At 39.7% G+C, this 20,348-nt stretch overlaps 1 protein-coding gene across 2 annotated transcripts in view; it reads left to right on the plus strand.

Moving 5' to 3' along the window:
• Window positions 1-20,269, plus strand: part of fig4a (FIG4 phosphoinositide 5-phosphatase a) — a 65,021-nt gene extending 44,752 nt beyond the window's left edge. For both annotated transcript variants that reach the window (XM_055185746.2, XM_055185745.2), the window contains exons 17-24: window positions 2,396-2,534; window positions 4,465-4,523; window positions 5,268-5,415; window positions 5,939-6,022; window positions 8,164-8,359; window positions 12,598-12,689; window positions 16,884-16,961; window positions 20,001-20,269. In XM_055185746.2, the coding sequence (XP_055041721.1) occupies window positions 2,396-2,534; window positions 4,465-4,523; window positions 5,268-5,415; window positions 5,939-6,022; window positions 8,164-8,359; window positions 12,598-12,689; window positions 16,884-16,961; window positions 20,001-20,178 (974 nt within the window). In that variant the 3' untranslated portion in view covers window positions 20,179-20,269. The remainder of the gene's footprint in view (window positions 1-2,395; window positions 2,535-4,464; window positions 4,524-5,267; window positions 5,416-5,938; window positions 6,023-8,163; window positions 8,360-12,597; window positions 12,690-16,883; window positions 16,962-20,000) is intronic.
• Window positions 20,270-20,348: the final 79 nt, after the last annotated feature.

The raw sequence follows: 20,348 nt of genomic DNA on the forward strand, positions 1-20,348 counted from the left end.
TCATTGATTAGTTGATCTGTGACGTCACCACCATCAGAAGCGCGTACACACGTCCGCTTCATGCAGCCAGATATATGCGTTTATAATTAAAGTTATGTTTTCTTCATACAACGCGAGCTGGACGTTTATCAGGCGCTTCTTCTCACCAGGCGACCCAGCTTGGTTAAAAGCAAGACAGCGTTGCCAGGTCCTCTGCCTTTCGGCAAAGTGCTAAATTGGGCTACTTTTGTGCAGGTTGATGATTTTTGGTGGGTTAGAGATGAAAGTATTGGGTTTATTAGTTGTTGGTATTTGGGCTGTCAGTTGTCATTAAGATGCTTTTGGACTGATTTTGAATGACCATTGGGCTGTTTTTTATGTGGATGTGGCAACCCTGACAGCACAATGTCGGAAGCAAAAGCGCAAATGAATGTTGGTTAATAAATGTTTAATTTCCTTTAATATAAGTGCGTTTGTGGGTGATTCTCACGAAAACTTGGTTTTAAAAATGTCAAGCATGAAAATGTAAAAATTGCTTAAATTTACTTTTTTCCCACCAGACATTGAAAAACAAAGTCTGGAGTAAATGGGAACATTAATTTAAAAACTTTTACTTATCATTTAACACTTTTTGTAACATCATTTAAAAAATTAGTCCTAAAAAATCTCATTACCGGAACAGTCAGAAAACATCAACACTGACATATTTTCAAAATGACATGACAAACCTGAAAGAACATAATTTGAAGATTCTGCACATGCATTTAAAATCAAAGTATTATGCTTCTATTAATTAAATTAACATGTAATAAGCATCTGTTGCGGTAATGATAATCAAAATGTCGTGTAAGCATTCTGACAAGACAATATTTCCAATTAACTGTAAAAAAATGATCTTACCTGGTAGCCATCTTGAAGTAACTGGTCCATGTGCTTGGTCACTCAAAATCAAACTTTATTAAAATTCTGTATGTGTGCTTAAACTGTTCTCAAAAAGTGTTGCGGAGGATGAGAACATCAGGCATGGACACATCATTTTCCTAATTTTTCTTCATTATTATTATACATGAATATTCGGTAAATATTTTTTCTGTCATCTAAAGTAGTCTAGCAAAACATCCATTTATTTTATTTCTTAATATTTTTGTGTTAATTTGATTAAATTACAACATAACGCATGTTCAAACACAGCCGGACACATTGCGGTAATGAGAATTTCAGCAGAAAATGAGATAAAATTTACAATTATAAATTCTTATGTTGAAATCACTCATTGTGCAAGGTAGAACACAGTATTGTGTTAATTCTGATGCTTTTTAATGTTACTATATTACACATTTTAAAGCTAAAATCATTAGTGCCGTGGTGTTTCAATGGTTTCGTGAGAATCACCCTTGTATTTGTTTAATATTTGTTGGGTTTTCATAAAAATAGTATGAACCACAAACTACGCATCTGTTTTAAAGTAAGGGGGAAATACAGTTTTTTATTACCGTAACAACGCATGTATATCACTTTTTAGATCATAATAGCTTATTTATTTTATTAATAATGAATAATGTTCGTTCTCATCAAGGTCTAAAGTTAAAGATTTAAATGAGTTTATTAATCTGTGGCAAAATTTCCTCAGCAGCACATCCCTGAAGACTCAATTCATTTTGTTTATTATTATTTTGACAAGATGTTTTACTTTTTAAAAGCTGCGCAAACTTTTTTATTTAAGGCTTAAAATTGAATTGAATGCCTTTAAAATATCCAAATTAAAATGATTAAATGAGTAAAACTCTGTAGTAATTAGTAATGTGTAACTTTTGCAACTTTTAAAGGTTCACTTCTACCAGTAAATATCCTAATTTTAGTGCCTTATTTAGCTATAATAAGTAAAAAGTTGAGTAATATTTATGTTTTTATCAGATTAGTCGATTAATTGAAAAATAATCAGTGCTGAACACTGTTAATGGTTCATATGTTAATCTGTTAATGGTTCATAGAGGACAAAGATGTTTTGCTTTTATTAATAGATGAGTACTTTATCCTGCCGAGCATTAATGGTTTCTTCCTGAAATAGACCAGATTCAGTTTTTCTCTTCTATGTTTGATCCTTTCTGTTTCTCTGTATTTTATTAATAGCATCGCTCTAATAAAGGGCTCTGGTAAATTCTTTTGAAATGATTCATTTGTAGCTTTCATGTTGTTTTTTAAGAAACGGTCTGTACCGTACACTGATGCTTGGACTTAAATGAAACTTTAAAATGACTGTATGTTATAATATAACAGGGGCTACATTATCAAGAACATGTTCAGGTCACCCTAAAATAAGCAATGAGAAAAATATACATTATTTTTTATTATTCTTCAAAGTCACTTTTGGTTTAAGTAATGTCTTTCTCTCCTTTTCTCTCTCTATCTCTCTCAGATGCAGACAGACAGGATGCTATAAATTTGTTCCTGCAGGTTTACCAGCCGTCTGAATCCAAACCTCATCTCTGGGAACTCCCAACAGATTTTTACCTTCACCACAGTAACACAATGAGTCTACCGCACAACCGACAGAGGTTAACATCCATCTGCATCTTTCTGTGCAAATATCAGGGTTCCCACGGGTTCTTGAAATCCTTGAACGTTTGTGAATTTGGGGGGGGGGAATTCAAGGCCCTGGGAAGTTTTTTGAAAATATACATACATAGATACAGGTCATTGAAAGTGCTTGAATCTATTTTATGCAAGAAGTTTTCTGGGGGAAAAAATCCACATTATTCAGTGTGTAGTGTAGGATAATATCATACAAATTATAGACTTTATAAGCACACGTGCTAAACTGTTCGCTTTAAATGCTTATATCTTCTGTATGCGAATGTTGATTCATACCAAAATGCTTTTTTGCATAGTTGTGTTTCACACATGAAAACGTCTCTGGATACGTATGTAACTGTTGTTCCCTGTGAAGGGAACGAGACGCTGCGTCTCCCTCGCCATACTTTCTGCGTCCCTGTAACGCCGTCTTTGGCAATATTTCAGATAGAGATATACTTCCGGGCTCCCGCGTCACCCAGTCTTTGTCATTAAGCCTCATCATTGGTTGAAATTGATATACACATTCAGACGCACTTACCCCTGGAGGCGTCTCCAAAGTGTCACCGCAGTGACGAAGCACGAGTTCCCTCAAAAGGGAACTGTAACAATGTATCTTAAAAGGTAACACAATGTAACCTTGCTCTCAGTTGAAATGTGCCCCACATTCAGTCCTTGAATTTGAGGGTATTAGACCTGGAAAGTCCTTGAAAGGTCCCTGAATTTGAAGTTTACTAAGGTGTGGGAACCCTGCATCATGTAGGATAAATGTATATTTTTGTATTGGCTTACCTGCTGCTCGTGTAGCACGTTTGAAGACTCACAACTAACTTTAAATAATTTGTTTGTATTATTATTGGACGCAGTTATATAAGTGGCAGTTGTATATACGCATATTGTTACTTATTAATCATATTTACATTTACTGTAGAGGGGCACATTACATTTTTAGACAAAAGGGGCAGCCACCCACCTAGTGCATGCCACTGATAGGAATAGATTACTTGGTAAACACCACTAAACAGTATTGGTTAGCTTTCTAACCATTAAACCACGGCCTGTAAAGACCAGACGTCCTGAGCTCGGAGATGAAAACGGGCGACGTGTAACCCAGTTCTGTTGACACTCGGTCCATACGTGGCCTTTTAAAACCCTTTGTGATGATACTGCTTGCATAATTGAAGCTACAGTTGTTGTTATTATTTGTTGCCCAGATATAAAAAAAACTAGAAAAAACTGGATAGTTTGACAATTATCAGACACAATAAGAAAGGAAGAAAGTCTGCTCTGGTTTTTACAGAAATTGTACTATCAAATACTGCTTTAATTGACAGTCTGGGACAAATGAAACTGTTGTGTTTGTCCTGAATAATCACGCAGGACAATTTGACTGTATGTGTGTGTGAACCATCATGTGATGTCCAAGTCAGTGCCCAGTTGCATAAAACTTTAAGACTAGTCTTAAAAGTTAGTCATGAATTGTTTTCTTCAGGACTGATCATAACTGTTTTAAGTATGTTACATAGAAAGGTAAATTGGTATAATTTAAATCCAAATAATAAGACTGATTAGCCCTAACTAATTGCTAGTTAGTCAGAATCATTATTAAGATGCAGTCTTAAAGTCAGTTAATGTTTATGCAACCGGCCATTTCACTTCATAATAAAAGCAGGAAATGATATTTTGCCTGAAAGGAATAAAGGTTATTTTGTTACTGTATCATGGTACAGGGATGTTATCCAATTGTAATACCATGATGGTATTTTGCCACCGTTTATACAGTGGTACAAAATGTGTGCCATTTTCATAGACCAATGTATGTACCTGATCCTTTAATGTAAATCAAACAAGATGTAAATCAAGAAGATTGTAAGGTTTTACCGCGGTACTGATTTGTGGTTGTTTTTCTCCCAGTTACACACACTGGTGGTCTCCAGAAGTTTTGCTGTTTCTCCCTTTACCATCTGATGAAGGTAAATCATTTTACACCTCGCTGCAGGACACATGTGTTGTAACAGATATAGCTGTGCAGTTAGCTGTGCAAAGGTCATGGGTTTGAATCCCAGGGAACACACTAGGGCTGCTCGATTTTTGTTAAAATCATAATCACACTGCAAAAAATGATTTAAAACAAATTCTTAGTATTTTTGTCTTGTTTTCAGTAAAATTATCTAAAAATTCTTAAATTAAGATGTTTTTCTTAATGAAAAAAACGACCCAAGAAAATAAGTCTAGTTTTTAGACCAAAAATTTAAGTGATTTTGTGCATAAAACAAGGAAAAAATCTGCAAATGGGGCAAGCAAATTTTTCTTGAATTTAGCGTTTAAGAAAGATTTTTTGCTTACCCCATTGGCAGATTTTTTGCTTGTTTTATACACAAAATCACTTAAATTTGATATTTTTGGTCTAAAAAATAGACTTATTTTCTTGGATTGTTTTTTTCATCAAGAAAAACATCTTAATTTAAGAATTTTTAGATAATTTTACTGAAAACAAGACAAAAATACCAAGAATGCATGAATGCAAATTTGGGAGAATCATGGGTAAAGTGTGCAGGAGACAACATGCAATAAAGATTCATATGTTAGGGTTATTAGGATTATTAAAAAAAATGTTTATCTCTCATCGCCCTTGGATGTGTTTGATAAAGTTCAGTCTTGTATTATTTTTCTTTGAAACTTCACAAATGTTTTCTAAACAGATTTTTTTATTTCAGGAGCGAGCGAGAAGAACATGAAGAAGGTCTCAGTGAAGCGCGTGAACAGATTTGACGAGAGCATCGATATTTACAGCAGGTTCTTCAGACCGTACGAGCTCACCTCATTCGATGACACGTTTAGCATCTCCATGACCAACTCCACAAGGTCAGTACAGCCGAACGCACACGTATGACCTCAGTGCGGACACATGATGACAGGAGCACGCGCTTCATGATGACACGTGTGTCTCGAACTGAACTCAGGCATTGATTTTAAACATTCTTTCATCAAATGAGTGTTTTTATCTCAGGGCTATCCTCAAACATCATCCTCCTAAAAATCATTACTCGTGTTTCCTTTGACCGTCATCACTAAAAAATGATCTCTTGCTGTCACTGGGGTGGTGCAATTTCAAAAAGTGCACTTTTGTACCTAAAGAGTTTATATTAGTACCTCAGAGGTACATATTGGTAACAAAATATCAGGATCTTTTTAAAGGTTACTGCCCCAGTGACCGCTAGGGACCATTTAATGCCATTATTTCTGACGGTGATATTTATTTCTTAGTTATCCAGAAAAATGTCACACTGACTTTAACAAAGTATTGTGACATTACTGAGTGAGATTAATATTTGATATTACTGGACAGATCGTTTCTCATTTTTCTGTCTCATCATATGTTATTTAGGGATTTTATGCCGAAGAGCATCGGGCTTGATCCCAGTCCTTTCACTGTTCGTAAACCAGACGAGAGCGCAAAATCAGTACTGGGGTAAGTTTGCACAATTTGCCCAATAATTTGATATGCATGCTGCCCTTTTACCGCACATGTTTTTGTTACTACAAAACAACACACATACTCTCATTTTCACGGTCATTGACCCTCTGTGCTATTTCACACACGTTTGCCTCGGTACGCTCATGTTGTGCAAGCGTGTGAATATTTACCCTCCTGTTTCCACCTGTCTGCTGTTTTTCTGCCCTGAAAGGGAATCTAATTGACTTGGCTTTTATTCAGTAGAAACAGGAAGAGCCGGGGCTTGTATCCGAGCTTGCAGGTCAATCTGTGTACTTCAAAACATGTTGATTTGTGGTTAGATATGGCTTTATATCATGAATATATTCAAATCCACATGGCCAAACACTTCTCTTCTCAGAAGTGATTTAATACGGTTTTGTTTTGGCACCGGGACATGCCAGGCCTCTTTTCAGTAAGCTGAATTGTAAACTTTTGAATTATGCGTTATAGTGTTATTTGGTCATTTAACCAAAACATTGTTTTTCTTTTATCATGATTTTGATTTGTGTCCTGCAAACAGTAACATAAGAAGTTGTGTTTGTAAAATGAATTATGTTTGCTGGAAATATGACAGCTGTTTCACAAAGAATCTGTATAGTATGTGCCGGCTCCTACATATACATATTAATTCATGCACATCATTTGTTTTCTTTATTTTGTGTCCCTAAAACCACACCAAAGTTATTAAAATCATTTATTGAAGAATCGTAAAAGATAAAAAAATTGCTAATACATAATTTACAAAATAATTGACACATCATAAAGTGCACTATTTAGGGAACAAGAGGGTCGGTTTGGGACAGATTTTGCTTTGTTGTAGAGGTCTTCTTGGGTCCAAAGACATGTGCCTGACCCAAAATGACCATAATCACTTTTTACTCAAACCCGACGTGCATAAATATTTTTTTAAAGACCCGACCCAAGACAAACCGAAGAAAATTAGACTTGAGTCAGATCGGACCCAAACTGCAAAAATTACTTCCTTACTTAGGATTTTTGTCTTGTTTTAGTTTTCAAATATCTAACAATTCTTAAATCAAGATGCATTTTCTTGATGAGCAAAATGAATTAGGAAAATAAATCTAGTTTTTAGAGAAACAAATACCAAATTTAAGTCAATTTGTGCTTTAAATAAGCAAACAAAATCTGCCAGTGTGGTAAGCAAATTTTTCTTCAATTTTTTTAATGAAGTGTTTAAAAAAGCTTACCACATTATTAGATTTTGTTGCTTGTTTTAAGCACAATTAACTTAAATTAGATTTTTTTTTACTAAAAACAAGACTTCATATTTTAGGTCATTTTGCTCGTCAAGAAAAGGATTTAAAGCGTCCATAACACATGCTGTTTCTGCATATCTGATGTTAATCTTGAGTACCTACTGTATAGATTAGTATTACGTCCTTCATATCTCTGAAAAATCTTTAGTTTGATCAGATTTATAAAAGACAGATTAGCTCTAGCGATTCTTTCCGATAACATACAAAAAAATCGGAAGGAGGAGTTACGAGCTGCGGGAGGAGCGAGTCCGAGTCAACAATTTATACAACGCTGTATAAAAAGGGGTTGGGAAAGGACTCGATGCACACACGCAAGATAGTTCTGTCTTCTCGGGTCTGTTCGGCAAAAACACATTCATTTTTAATGAATCGAGGCCACTAATATTGTACCTGATATGTGTCCGAGGCACACATGAAACTTTTTAGACCCAAACCCACTCAGGTCCCGGGACGGCCCTTGGGTTTTTGAATCTAAGTGGACCTATAAAGACCTCTAATTTATTGTATGACTAAATATTTTTGTGATTCGGTTGTAGTTTCAGTAGGTTGAGTTAATGAATGTGTAATGAAGTACAGAGTCCTTGCAATATCTTGCGAGTCTTTTATGTTTCATAACCTCTGCTATTGACTCTGTCACAAATGTACTACAAGTCATATAATAAAAGCATCTCATTCGTGTGGCCTGTGATCCTGCAACCTCACTTCAGCCCATAGAGTTACCAGTGTGGAGATCATTGAAAGCTACTGTAAAGCCTGAACCCTTTTCATTCCCTCTGTGACTTTAAAGCTTTTGAAGGCAAAAAAGAGATTTTCTCATGATTATTGTTCTCTCTTTAGTAATAAGTCCAATAAGGAGGAAACAGTGTTACAAAGAAAGACAGCTGCCAGCGCTCCTCCTCCACCCAGTGAAGAGCAGATCTCCAGCAGTTCTGAAGACGACTCGGAGGAAGATCGTGAAGATGACGGCACTGCGTCCCAACGCTCAACGCCAATCAAACTTGCTGATCAAAGTGAGAACGTCCGGCCACACGAGGTACAACATCTATCCTTAGCCTGATCCTATAGGATCATTTAATTTTCCACTTTTTTGAGACATTTGTGAGATCTGCAGAACATCTATCCATGTCTCCTCTCAATCTCTCTCTCTCTTATCTCTCTCCTCTGTAAGTGGATTATAATCTTGATGCTGGTTTGGACTGTATTCATGGGGTTTTGTTTGAATCTGACCGCATGCGTCCTCAGCAAATAATACCTTCTGATCTGATCTTTATTAAGTTCTGCGGTCTGACTGTGATGGTGCTATAATCAGGTTTCATGTCCTGAAGAAACCGTCAGTCCGCAGTATGACAACTGACGTTGTTGTGACCTGAGAAAACATTCAACGTGATCCCAGATTTCTCTGAGTATATCCTGATACGCTCTTTGAAATCACTCAGTATTGCCCATGTAGTTCACAAAGACTTTGTTGAATAGTTTTAGCAATAATTTAGTAGCTCAACTCACTTTTAGAGGAAAGAGCAAAGTCAAAGTCATGGGTTCGATTTCAAGTGAATGCATGGACTGATATGTACTTGGATGCACTCTTTGGATAAAAGTGTGTCTAATGGATACATGTAAATGGTTTTAAAAGTATCATTTATTTTGCACACTTTTCAATGCAAGCATACAGTAAGTAAATGTAAATAATTGGGCTGTCGTTTATGCATACTTCACTTTGCAATAAACAAACAATAAGACAAGCACGTCTTGACAGGCCACACTTTGATGAAGTCTATTAATCTGCTTTTCTCATTGAACACAAGAGTAACTTTAAATAATTCTTTGGGGGTCATTTCTCAACCAACATTGATGTTTTATTAATTCTTGTAATGCAATGAATTAATCAACACATCATGTAATCAGTTTAATAAAAGATATAATGGAATGATAGCCTCGATAAATGAATAGATGCACATACAGCATACAGTAAATATAACACATTGCATTGGATGATCTTTCTAATGCATTAAACTGCAGTGCTTTACCAGACTCATAAGCTTTTGTCTGTTCATGTGTATGACTCAAGGTTTCTGTCAGGTTTCCATGCCAACAAGGCCATTTGGATTTATTTACCTTGAGAGACACTGAAGGAAAACCAGACAGGTGGAAGAAAAGTGATTTTAATGGATGATTGATGAATGAATGAGAGCGAGCAGAGTGTTTTAATAAATAACATGAATACAAAACTCCTCTTCTGTCCTCCCCTCTTCTCTTCTTTTCTCTCCTCTTCCCTCCTCTACTCTACCCTCATCTTCCCTCCTCTTCTATACTCTCCTCTTTCCTCCTCTTTTCTCCTCTACCCTCCTCTCCTCTACACACCTCTTCCCTCCTCTCATCTTTCTTCTCTTCCCTCCTCTTCTCTTCTTCCTCCTCTCCTCTTTCCTCCTCTTCTCTCCTCCCCTCTTCCCTCCTCTTCTCTCCTCTCCTCTACCCTCATATTCCCTCCTCTCCTCTACCCTCCTATTTCCTCCTCTTCCCTCCTCTCCCCTCCTCTCCTCCTCTCCTCTACCCTCTCCTCTTCCCTCCTCTCTCCTACCTCCCCTCTACCCTCATCTCCTCTACCCTCCTCTCCTCCTTCCCTCCTCTCTCTCCTCTTCCCTCCTCTTCCCTCCTCTCCTCTTCCCTCCTCTCCTCTACCCCCCTCTACCCTCATCTCCTCTTCCCTCCTCTTCTCTCCTCTTCCCTCCTCTCCTCTTTCCTCCTCTCATCTTCCTCCTCTACCCTCATCTACTCTACCCTCCTCTTCTCTCATCTCCTCTCCCCTCCTCTCCCCTCCTCTCCTCTTTCCTCCTCTTCCCTCCTCTCCTCTTCCCTCCTCTCATCTTCCTCCTCCACCCTCCCCCCTACTACTCTTTCCTCCTCTCCTCTCTTCTACCCTCCTCTCCTTTACCCTCCTCTTCCCTCCTCTCCTCTACCCTCCTCTCCTCTACACACCTCTTCCCTCCTCTCCTCTACCCTCCTCTTCCCTCCTCTTCTTTACTCTCCTCTACCCCCCTCTTCCCTCCTCTCCTCTTTCCTTCTCTCATCGTCCTTCTCTTCCCTCCTCTTCTCTCCTCTCCTCTTCCCTCCTTTCCTCTACCCTCCTCTTTCCTCCTCTTCTTTACTCTCCTCTACACTCCTCTTTCCTCCTCTTCTCTCCTCTACCCTCCTCTACCCCCCTCTTCCCTCCTCTCCTCTTCCCTTCTCTCATCGTCCTTCTATTCCCTCCTCTTATCTCCTCTCCTCTTCCCTCCTCTCCTCTTTCCTCGTCTTCCCTCCTCTCCTCTTCCCTCCTTCCCTTCTTTCTTCTCTCCTCTACCCTCATCTTCCCTCCTCTCCTCTACCCTCCTCTTCCTTCCTCTTCCCTCCTCTCCTCTACCCCCTCTTCCCTCCTCTCATCTTCCTCCTCTACCCTCCCCCTTCTCCTCTTTCCTCCGGTCCACTTCCCTCCTCTCTTCTACCCTCCTCTCCTCTACCCTCCTCTTCCATCTTGTCCTCTTCCCTCCTCTCCTCTACCCTCCTTTTCTCTCCTCTCCTATTCCCTCCTCTTTTCTACCCTCCTCTTCCCTCCTCTCTTCTACCCTCCTCTTCCCTCCTTTCCTCCCCACTTCTTCCATCCTCTCCTCTACCATCCTCTCCCCTCCTCTTCTCTCCTCTGCGGCTTCCCTCCTCTTCCCTCCTCTCCCCTCCTCTTCTCTTCTCTGCCACTTACCTCCTTTTTCCTCTTCCCTCCTTTCCTTTCCTCCCCTCCTCTCCTCTTCCCTCCTCTCCCCTCCTCTTCTCTCTCCTCTCCTCTACCCTACCCTCATCTTCCCTCTTCTCCTCTTCCCTCCTCTTCTCTCCTCTGCCACTTATCTCCTTTTTCCTCTTCTCTGCTTTTCCCTCCTCCCCTCTACCCTCCTGTTCCCTCCTCCCCTCCTCTCCCTTCCTCTTTTCTCCTCTGCCACTCATCTCATCTCATTTGTCCTCCTCTTCTTTTTTCTTACCTTCTCTCCTCTTCCCTCCTCGCCCCTTCTCCTCTCTGCCACTTATCTCCTGTTTCCTCTTCTCTCCTCTCCCCTCCTCTCATTTTCCCTCTTCTCCTCTATCCTTATCTTCCTTGTTTTGCCCTCATTTTCTCTCCTCTTCTCTTCTCTCCCCTCCTCTTCTTATCCCTTGGTTTGTCCTCGTTATCCACATATCCCTGACTGTGTGTGTGTGTGTGGGTGTGTGTGTGTGTGTGTGTGTGTGTGTGTGTGTGTGTGTGCCTGTGCCTGTGTGTGTGCCTGTGTGTTTGTCCGTTTGTGTCAGTGTAAGTGTGAGTTTGTTGGGTGTTTCTGAAATGTTATTTAGTTTGAGATGAAATGAAAAGTAGGAGAGAAAGGCAAAAACTGATTTTAATCACTAAACTCTTGAAACGCCCTCACAGATGCACACAGTGATCTAATGGAGACGTGATGCAGATCTTATTAAAATCCTCTGATTGTTTGTCTTTGTGTCACAATGACCTGTTACCATGACAGGAGTAATCAGTCTCTCGGTCATCAGCATCCCATCACGTGTACACACACACACTCGGCAGAGCTGCTTATTAAATAGGGTTCATGTATTAATGCAGTTATGCTATGTTGTGTGATTAAAGAACAACATCACGTCCACTTTAAATAGGGATGTAATGGCTTATCTTTAAAAACATGACTAAATCCTGGCGTGGAGCAAATCTGAGTAAAGGAGAGATAGTCTCTCCACACCCCTTTGTTTTTTATACTGTAGTAGATTATGCTTGGGTTTTATTTTTCATACATGTGAATGATATCAGAGCCCGCAGCGTCCAGCTGTATTGTGTATGCACGTGTTAGGCACGCACTCGTACGTGTTTCTCTTATGCATACGGTGGAATAAACTCACTGGTCGCAACGAGACGCCATAACTGATGAAATATTTAGACGTAAAATTCATTACCTGCTATACAGTTATTACAGCGTACATTTGCATAGTCCCGAGTGCTGAGCTGTTGCCCTTTTTGACGCATTACTCACATCTTTGGTTTGATCAATATGCACAAAGTAAAAAATGAAATGAGGGCCGCAGGAGCGCCACATGCCCTGAGCTGCCAAACGCTGAATCTAATTACATTCTCCAAACCTTCAGTTATGTAACACATGAGAGGGAAATCCCTCCACTTCAGACTTTCATTTTACTTTAACTTTTAGCTTTAGAAAAACTACATGCTGTAAATTATACTGTACATTGACACTATGTGTGACCTTATAGGATCAACCGCAGCATCTTCCACCAGCAAGAGAGACATACGGACTGAATTTGTTGGTGTGTCCACCTGATGATGATATCTTCATATACCACAGGTCAGGAAACATTTTTTATGTCATATCAATATTTCTTTCTAATACACACTCTTTGTTTTAAAGGGGGAGTTTAATGGTATTTCATGCATTCTGACTTATTAACACAGTTATAGAGTTGTTTCCTCATGCTAAACGTAGGCAAAGTGTCAAAAAAGCAGTTGGGCGTGTTACGGAGTATTTCTGTGCCGAATACACTTCGCCAAGGTTCGTACAAGTTTCTGAAAGTTTTTTTCGATTACGGGTCCAGCTGACGTTTCAGGGTTTTCTATACGTATCACTTCTTTATATGGGCACTTCCCCCGGAAAACTTCCCCCGGAAAACCCCGCCCACCCGTCAATCAGCGGGAGACGCTAGAACTTACAAACATCACATCACGCGACACAGCTTTGTTTAATTTTCAAAACTCAACAATGGCACGAAAGATGAAGTGTGTTTCTGAATGGAGAAGAAAGTCAGCATTATGGAAACAATGGATATAGTTTATTTTCCGGGGTAGCAGAGGAGTTTGCGTGTTTGTTTGATGCGCTGGATTTTATTGAAAAGTCCCAACCGCGTCATGAGTTGCATGCGGTAAGTAAGACTTCTGTCTTATGTTGGAAATAGGCGTGTGCATATTATATAAATGACACGAACATGTAGTGAATCATAAGTTAAACAGTGTTGTATAGTGTTGCATGACTCGTACTCGCTCCACCCGCGGTAGTAACTCCTTTTCCTTAATTTTTTCATGTTATCAGAAAGAATCGGTTAAGCAAATCTTTCTTTTATAAATCTGATTAAACTAAAGACTCTTTGGAGATATAAAGGATGTCATACTACTCTATAGGTACTCCAGATTAACATCAGAAATGCAGAAACAGCTTGTGTTATGTGAGCTTTAATGTGCATTATTTATCTGTGTCTGCATTTACATAAAATATTTTTTTATAATCTTTCTTCAAAATAAAATAATTAATCCATCTATGAAATAACTTTTTGTCTGCTGATGTAACCGATGCTGTGTGGGCAGGCAAAAATAACATTAACCAATAAAATCAAAACTTAAGAGCAACAATCCAATCGAATTTCTACGTCTCACACTAACTATTATTCTGTTTCAGTTTAAAATGCACCAATCACAACTTAAATATGATGACAAGTTAATGTTTCTCCCAAATAACATACTTACAGTATCCACTATTTGCACTTAGTGAAACTCGCCTGGGCGCGTTTGACCCCAAAAGTCTGGTTCGTTTGACCAGTGTGATTGCTCTGTACCATGCCCGGGCACGGTTTGGTTAATCGCGCCATGTCTGGTTTGCAGCGGTGGGCTCGAGCGGTTCACTTGGGCTCAGGTGCGGAATGTGCCATGTGATCGCAAATTGCACCAGAGCGCGATTAAAAATGAGAGCTGTCAATTGCACGACCACTCACCTTCATCTGCCTTTGAAAAAACCTTCGGAGGCACGTGGCAGGGTTACGTAAATGTCCGAGCTGCACACGCGACAGATCAACTAAGCAATATGATGGCATATGAGAGGGCTGTGTGTCATCGCTCACCAAACAACTCAGAGAAAAAAAACAGACTTAAAGGGACTCTCCACTTTCTTTGAAAATATGCTAATTTTCGCAAATAATCGCACAATGATATTACGCAACCCTTAAAAAAAGTCTTCTGCTATTGAAAGTTACCAAGGGGACTATTTTCGGGCAGTGCGTAATATCACTACGCCTGCTACACCCATGTTACAGCAGCAAAGTCCCTGATTATTACGCCAGAATGAGAGTATAGTTCCTAGACATATCGGCCTAGAAAATCACACCTTTAAAATTTCAGTCGGTCTTAGTACACGATGCAACTACAGAAGAGTCAAGCCCCAAACAGGAAAAACATCAAAACTCTTTGGTTACTTTTGAGCGCAATGCCAATGGTCCAATCACATTCAATGGATTGTGCTAAGCTATGCTGGAGGTGCTGGCGCCAGACCGGGAGATCGGCTGAATGGATTCTAGGATGGTAGAGATCAGACGTTTAACTCTAGGGGAGCTGGAAAATGAGCATATTTTTTAAAAAAAAGTTGAGTGTCCCTTTAACAGTATGATGGCCTCCAGTGTAAAGAGAGCGCTTTACTTCCTTCCTTCTTCAAAACAAATGCATCCTAATTTACATTTACACGGGGCAAAAGCGTTAACGCTTCCCATTCACTTTTAATGGGTGATGTCATGCGTTGCCGAAATGAATTGTGGATCCGTCGGCGCTGCGTCACTGCCGTTGCTCGCAGCAGAAGTTAATAATTTTTCAACTTTTCAAGTGGCAATGCATGCATCAGTCAATCAGATCACCTTATGCAAATAACCTAGGCAGAGCCAGCCAATTACGTTTATGGAAGACCGGAGCATGTATTGCGGCCACTGTGATTGGCTGTTGGCCACGCTTCAGACAAGCCTTCTGTCAAGTGCCCTGTGTGAATGCACCATTACACATAACAGACACGCTTCCCATGTGAACGCTGCTCCAAACGCTATGACAGAATTATTAATGTTGTCTTCTGTCCTCAACCAAAAGTAGCGTTGCATCATAACTATGTCTTAATATGTTATTATTATTATTATGCATGTGTTAATTAAAGTTGGGGCCGTCCCAGCATGAATTGCAGTATGGGGGATGGCCAATGAAATATTTTATAAACATTTGGATTTTAATTCAATTGCAATATTACAAAGTATTGATAAACATACTTTTTTTTTTTTGCAAAATGTGTGAAACGTTCAAGATCATTCTCATGCTATTTTCCATTTACATTCCTTTATGTGCTCCATTATAAGAAACTCACAATGAAAAATCTTGTCTTATACAGATAAACTTGCATTAGTACATGTGTTAGGGATCATTGAGATGACAGTGAGATCTCACGTGTGAGGCTTGCGTGGGGATGAAGGTTGGACAAGCATTCAAGATCATCGGTTGAGATTCACGTGCTGCTGTTTTTACCCCGCTGATGTTTTTGACCCTTTAAGTGCTTTTCACTCCGGCAGTTTTCTTCCTCCACTTAAAGATGTTTGTATTGTATTGTATTTTTCTCTCCAAACAGTGTGAGTGTGCATTGAACTTTGTTATTTTTTTGCTATTAGTGCACATGTTTGTTTATGTTTGTTATAGCACACAGCAGTTTTGAATTCACATTCAGACTGTGACGGTTTGTTGTAGAACAAAAATGAGAAAGTCACTACAAGTAATGTCAACCGCAGACGTTATTTTATTCTTATTTGATCAAAAATGGCTATTTTTTTTTAAAAAAAGAAAAAAATCTGGAGTAACATAAAGATGAACAGATGTGTTACAGATGGAGTCAGTGTTAGACGTAATGAAAAACCTGGGTGGACGCAATGATTTCTGTCTCTCTCTAATCGGCAGCTGAAAATCCTCTTGATTTTTTCATGCTGTGCTTCATGTGGCGTCTCGTTTTCGTTTCCTTGTGAAATCCCTCTCATCAGCACCCTCACACAGACCCAGATTTTTCCTCTTGCATTACTGTGTTACCTGTCAGTCTCTCTTTGGTCTTTCTGATTTTAGTGCACAGGTGAGATATTACACCTGTCAGACTGAACCTGTGGTCTCATAAACCCCCATCAGACAGCCCGTTGATCCCAGAAAATGTGCCTTTGGTGTGAACACAAACACCCTGGGATGGGGACCTAGTAACATTGCCAGGATCTGTCCCTGAGTAAAATAAAAGGCAGGAATAATGCCAACAAAGACATGGTTATATTAAAGTCTTTGACCGGGTAATTAAATGCAGATCAATTATTACGGAGGTCAGTGATCTCTTCATTATCCACACTGAGATCGTTCACCAGCTTAATACATGATGAGGTAGTTAATGATCGAATCAGAAAACAAAATGCACGGGTGTGTGGGTTCTCAAGAGAGAAATTGTAGATCAATGTGAAAACATTTCCACCAAGTGCACAGTTAAAATGACATTATATGTCAAGTGAAGCATAAGAGTTCATCATCTCAGGATTCACTACACACAGTGTGATGGCAAAAGATGTTGAATAAACAATGCATGAGAGTGACAGATCACAAAGCATCATGTTTTCTTCACATTCATGTAAACACTTTATGTTGTGATATCGAGTTTGCACAAAAATAATGCTTAAATTGTTGCATCTCTGATGTTTGTGTGTGACTGTGCGTCTGTTGTTTGTAGATTTGCTCATCTGGGTCAGAATCAGCACAAAGTGGAGAGACATCGAGATGCCAAGAAATCAGACTACATTATCAACCTGTAAGTGTGAGACACACACACACACACACACACACACACACACACGTTTTGGTCTTTAGAAACAAATTGTCCATCAAATGATACTGTAGTGCCTTGTGGGAGATTTTTAAATTGAAAAGCAAAATTGTCGTGTATAAAATATAAAATGAATGTTAATAATAGTTCTGATTGTTCAGCACGAATATGAACAATGAATATAGAGTTCAACTTGACATGCATCTCTCTGCATGAGTCTTATATTTGAATTAAATTGCCATGACTAAAAAAAAATCCATAAAGTGTTTGAGTCATGTTTCATTTATAAGAGAAGCCCATTTCATTTATTAATAGTGCACTTAACCTAATACAGCTTTTATATTGGGATTATTTTAAGAGATTTAATGAGAGACGTTATTTCAAGATCAAGTTAAATTTGGCTCGTTAATGTAGGTAAAAAGAGTGACGGTATAGGAAAAAAATAGTCACAGTTTTATTTAAAAGATGCAAAGCTTCCTAACTTATAAATATCTTGACATTGTTTTGTTAGTAATGTTTGCTAAGCCAGTGCACCCCAGCAACATAGTAAAACTACCCAGTGCACTCTAGCAACACACTAAAACTACCCAGTGCACCCTAGCAACACTCTTAAACTACCCAGTGCACCCTAGCAACACACTTAAACTACGCAGTCCACCATAGCAACACACTTAAACACACTACCCAGTGCACCCTAGCAACACACTTAAACTACCCAGTGCACCCTAGCAACACACTTAAACTACCCAGTGCACCCTAGCAACACACTTAAACTACCCAGTGTACCATAGCAACACACTTAAACTACCCAGTGCACCATAGCAACATAGTTAAACTACCCAGTGCACCCTAGCAACACACTTATCTACCCATTGCACCATAGCAACACACTTAAACACACTACCCAGTGTACCCTAGCAACAAAATAAAACTACCCAGTGTACCATAGCAACACAGTTAAACTACCCACTGCACCCTAGCAACACACTTAAACTACCCAGTGCACCCTAGCAACACACTTAAACTACCCATTGCACCCTAGCAACACACTTAAACTACCCAGTGCACCCTAGCAACACACTTAAACACACTACCCAGTGCACCATAGCAACACACTTAAACACACTACCCAGTACACCATAGCAACACACTAAAACTACCCAGTGCACCCTGGCAACACACTAAAACACACTACCCATTGCACCATAGCAACACACTTAAACTACCCAGTGCACCCTAGCAACACACTAAAACTACCCAGTGCACCCTAGCAACACACTTAAACACACTACCCAGTGCACCCTAGCAACACACTAAAACTACCCAGTGCACCATAGCAACACACTTAAACTACCCAGTGCACCATAGCAACACACTAAAACTACCCACTGCACCCTAGCAACATAGTTAAACTACCCAGTGCACCATAGCAACACACTTAAACACACTACCCAGTGCACCCTAGCAACACACTTAAACTTCCCAGTGCATCCTAGAAGCACACTTAAACTACCCAGTGCACCCTAGCAACACACTTATCTACCCAGTGCACCCTAGCAACACACTTAAACTACCCAGTGTACCATAGCAACACAGTTAAACTACCCAGTGCACCCTAGCAACACACTTAAACTACCCAGTGCACCCTAGCAACACACTTATCTACCCATTGCACCCTAGCAACACACTTAAACACACTACCCAGTGCACCATAGCAACACACTTAAACACACTACCCAGTGCACCATAGCAACACACTAAAACTACCCAGTGCACCCTAGCAACACACTTAAACACACTACCCACTGCACCATAGCAACACACTTAAACACACTACCCAGTGCACCATAGCAACACACTAAAACTACCCAGTGCACCATAGCAACACACTAAAACTACCCAGTGCACCATAGCAACACACTAAAACTACCCAGTGCACCCTAGCAACACACTAAAACTACCCAGTGCACCATAGCAACACACTAAAACTACCCACTGCACCCTAGCAACATAGTTAAACTACCCAGTGCACCATAGCAACACACTTAAACACACTACCCAGTGCACCCTAGCAACACACTTAAACTTCCCAGTGCATCCTAGAAGCACACTTAAACTACCCAGCGTACCCTAGCAACATAGTTAAATTACCCAGTGTACCCTAGCAACACACTAAAACTACCCAGTAGGGGTGTAACGATTCAATCGTGTGTCCCATTAAAAATGCCTGTCTGAAATCGATTCTGAATCGCAAGGCTGCGATTCTTTGTTTAATGCACAGCTTGTGCGTACACTACGGCATTTGGTCAGTAGGAAGTCCTTATCAATCTAAAATCATAACGAGTCGGAGTCGTATATAACATGCATTTAAAAAAGCAGCAATCGTCAAACAAAATCATATAAAATACTCAATATTATCATGAAAATACCCGAAACAATTTGAAGAACAGTGATATAAATATTCCTGTAGACATTTCCTGGAATAGCATTCGTAATGCTACTTCTTCTGTGGCACAAATGGAGTTTCTGCACGGGAGCGCCCCCTGGCGTTCGGATGTGCCTGGATTTCACCGTAATTCATTCAAATTCATTCATTGAGAAAACGCGCATTTGCTCGGTTAATCGTTACACCCCTACTACCCAGTGTACCCTAGCAACACACTAAAACTACCCAGTGAACCATAGCAACACAGTTAAACTACTCACTGCACCCTAGCAACACACTTAAACTACCCATTGCACCCTAGCTACATAGTAAAACTACCCAGTGCACCCTAGCAACACTAAAACGACCCAGTGCACCCTAGCAACACACTAAAATTCCCCAGTGCACCCTAACAATGCATTAAAACAAACTAGTACACCCTAGCAACTACCTAGCAACATTCTAACAATCACCCTTAACACCCAAACATTTGTGTTGTTATTCCTCCAGTACTGTGACTGCAGGTTTTACATTACTGAGACTCCCTTAGAAGAGATCTGACTTAACATCGTCTCTGTTGTCTTTATTTTACATGACAGCGTTCCAGTGTCCTCCTTCTCATCAGACAGCGTCTATGAAGTTTCGTCTCCAGAGGTGAACGCTCAGAGTCGAGAGGTTTTTCAGTCACACGTTGAGACGGGCTGCGGTCGGGTCAGAACTCTGTGTCAGGAGGACGTCCTCATGTACCGTGAATACATCAAAAACAGATACATGTGAAGCACTGGAGCTTCTGGACATCATCTGTATTTCCATTTTGATTCAGCTCAACTTCTCTTGATTTTTTTGTTTACATTTTTACTTTTAGCAACTACAAGAAATTGCACACAAATATTATTTTTGCTAAATCTTATTTCTGTCCCATCGTGCCCCACTGCTAATAAATGTTT

The sequence above is a fragment of the Misgurnus anguillicaudatus genome, chromosome 18 (genome assembly GCF_027580225.2).
Source record: "Misgurnus anguillicaudatus chromosome 18, ASM2758022v2, whole genome shotgun sequence".
In the NCBI taxonomy this organism is placed as follows: Eukaryota; Metazoa; Chordata; class Actinopteri; order Cypriniformes; family Cobitidae; genus Misgurnus; species Misgurnus anguillicaudatus.